This window comes from Ochotona princeps, chromosome 1 (assembly GCF_030435755.1).
Source record: "Ochotona princeps isolate mOchPri1 chromosome 1, mOchPri1.hap1, whole genome shotgun sequence".
Taxonomy (NCBI): Eukaryota; Metazoa; Chordata; class Mammalia; order Lagomorpha; family Ochotonidae; genus Ochotona; species Ochotona princeps.
This window is the reverse complement of record NC_080832.1, coordinates 75,600,419-75,602,119: the sequence shown is the minus strand read 5'-3', so window position 1 is coordinate 75,602,119 and position 1,701 is coordinate 75,600,419. Positions and strand designations below refer to the sequence as shown.

The window sequence follows — 1,701 nt, the reverse complement described above, 5'->3', positions numbered from 1 at the left end:
TAATTTGCATCTTATTGTATCCCCAGCTGAAGCATAAATCTCATAATATGAAAAACTGACTTTGTGTGATAACCACTTTTCTTTGGGGAAGATGACAAAATGAAGAAAAAAGAAATTCCTAAGAAAATTAAAGAATATATTTATTCTTTAATGTCTCAATGCAATTGGTACAATGGAGCTCATTCCAGTTAAAAGCACTAAGAGTGGAATTTTCTTAGAAATATTATTTGCACAACATTTCGTAGATAGAAAATATACTAGAGCTCTGGCATTTGGCAATGTGTCAGACACCATTCTTGTTGCTTGTCTCCCTGGATTCTAGCACTGGCTCTGCGTTTGCTCCAGCTTCCTGCTAATTCACACCCTGGTACAAGCAGGTGATGGTACAAGCAGTCACCTACGTGGAAGACCCAAACTGAATTGACAGCTCTCATTCAGACTGAGTCCTGTGTGTTGCAGGCACTTGAGGAATGAAATAGTGGTAGAAGATTTTTTTATATATATTTCTTTCCCTTTCAAATAAAAAAGTACAATTTATTTTTAATCTTTAACAATGTAACATATGGTAGAGCTGTTAATTTGAATATACATAGTACCAATCTATTTAATATCAAATTCCTGTACCAGTAACCAAAGGAATAAAATTTTAATTTCTTAAATCTTGACTTTTTGTGATGCCTTTCAAAAATGACTGTCGGCGGCTGGCACGACGAAGTTCCTGTCCAGGACTCGTACCTGCGTGCGGAGCAAAGGCGGTGTTGTGTTGGAGCCGAGCGTGTCAGGATGATCACGGACGTGCAGCTTGCCATCTTCGCCAACATGCTGGTCGTGCTTTATCATTACGTGGCCGTCAACAATCCCAAGAAGCAGGAGTGAGAGTGGCGCTTTCTCTGCCCGCAGGGCTCCAGGACATAGTCTGAGGCAAGATGGAGGGTGAGGGGCCTTCACACTTCATCCCTTCCACCCATCACGACATGCAAAGCAACTACACCTGGATTTTTACCAAACAACTTTATTTCCTCAAAGTCTTCCTTAACCCTATGGAACAGGAAGCTGCCACTTGAATAGGGCCCAGTATTAGGGGCTGCCTTTTTTTCCCCTGCTTCTTCCCCAGTGTCCCTCCAATATAAAAATATAGTTCTGTAAAAAAAAAAAAAAGACTGTCACTGAATTCACTTTTCAGGTACAAAAATACGCTGAGGATTGCAAAACATCCTCTACAATTGGAGCCCTTCATATCCTGTGAAATGGTTTGCTGAATACTGCTGTATTTGTAAAATGCCAGTATGCAGGTGTGACCCAGAGCTACTCCACAGGAACAGCAGATGCGCTAGTAATGAATATCTGATTTCCTGCTATGCTTGTGTAGAGATAAGGTACCCAGAGCTCCCCAAAGTCTCCACTAACCTGTGATGCTCTGTAGGTCAGTGTTTCTCAAGGTGCTGATAAAAATGAAGTACTCTAGATTCAGTTCTTTACCCAACCTGTAAGTATTTCTCAAGGCTTATTATATACAATGAAAATATTTCTAAGTAATTCTATACAAAATATGCTAAGAAAAATTAAGCCATGAACCCATGTCAGTGTTAGATTTCAGTATGTAGTTAATGTGAGAATAAAAGCGTTTTTTGAAAGTCCAACAGAGAGAGGCAGAGACATTGACAGATAAAAATCTTCCATCTAGTGGCTCACTTCCCAAAT

At 39.9% G+C, this 1,701-nt stretch overlaps 1 protein-coding gene across 1 annotated transcript; it reads left to right on the top strand.

Annotated features, from left to right (window-relative positions):
• The first annotated feature begins 703 nt into the window (after positions 1-703).
• Positions 704-1,156, top strand: LOC101525169 (dolichyl-diphosphooligosaccharide--protein glycosyltransferase subunit 4-like). The gene has a single exon (XM_058671620.1). It carries the CDS (start codon positions 784-786, stop codon positions 874-876), a length of 93 nt encoding a protein of 30 aa, XP_058527603.1. The 5' UTR covers positions 704-783; the 3' UTR covers positions 877-1,156.
• The last annotated feature ends 545 nt before the right edge of the window (positions 1,157-1,701 follow it).

What these genes read in the sequence shown, in the direction of transcription:
- LOC101525169 (XM_058671620.1), top strand. Translation starts at nt 784, where the DNA reads ATGATCACGGACGTGCAGCTTGCCATCTTCGCCAACATGCTGGTCGTG.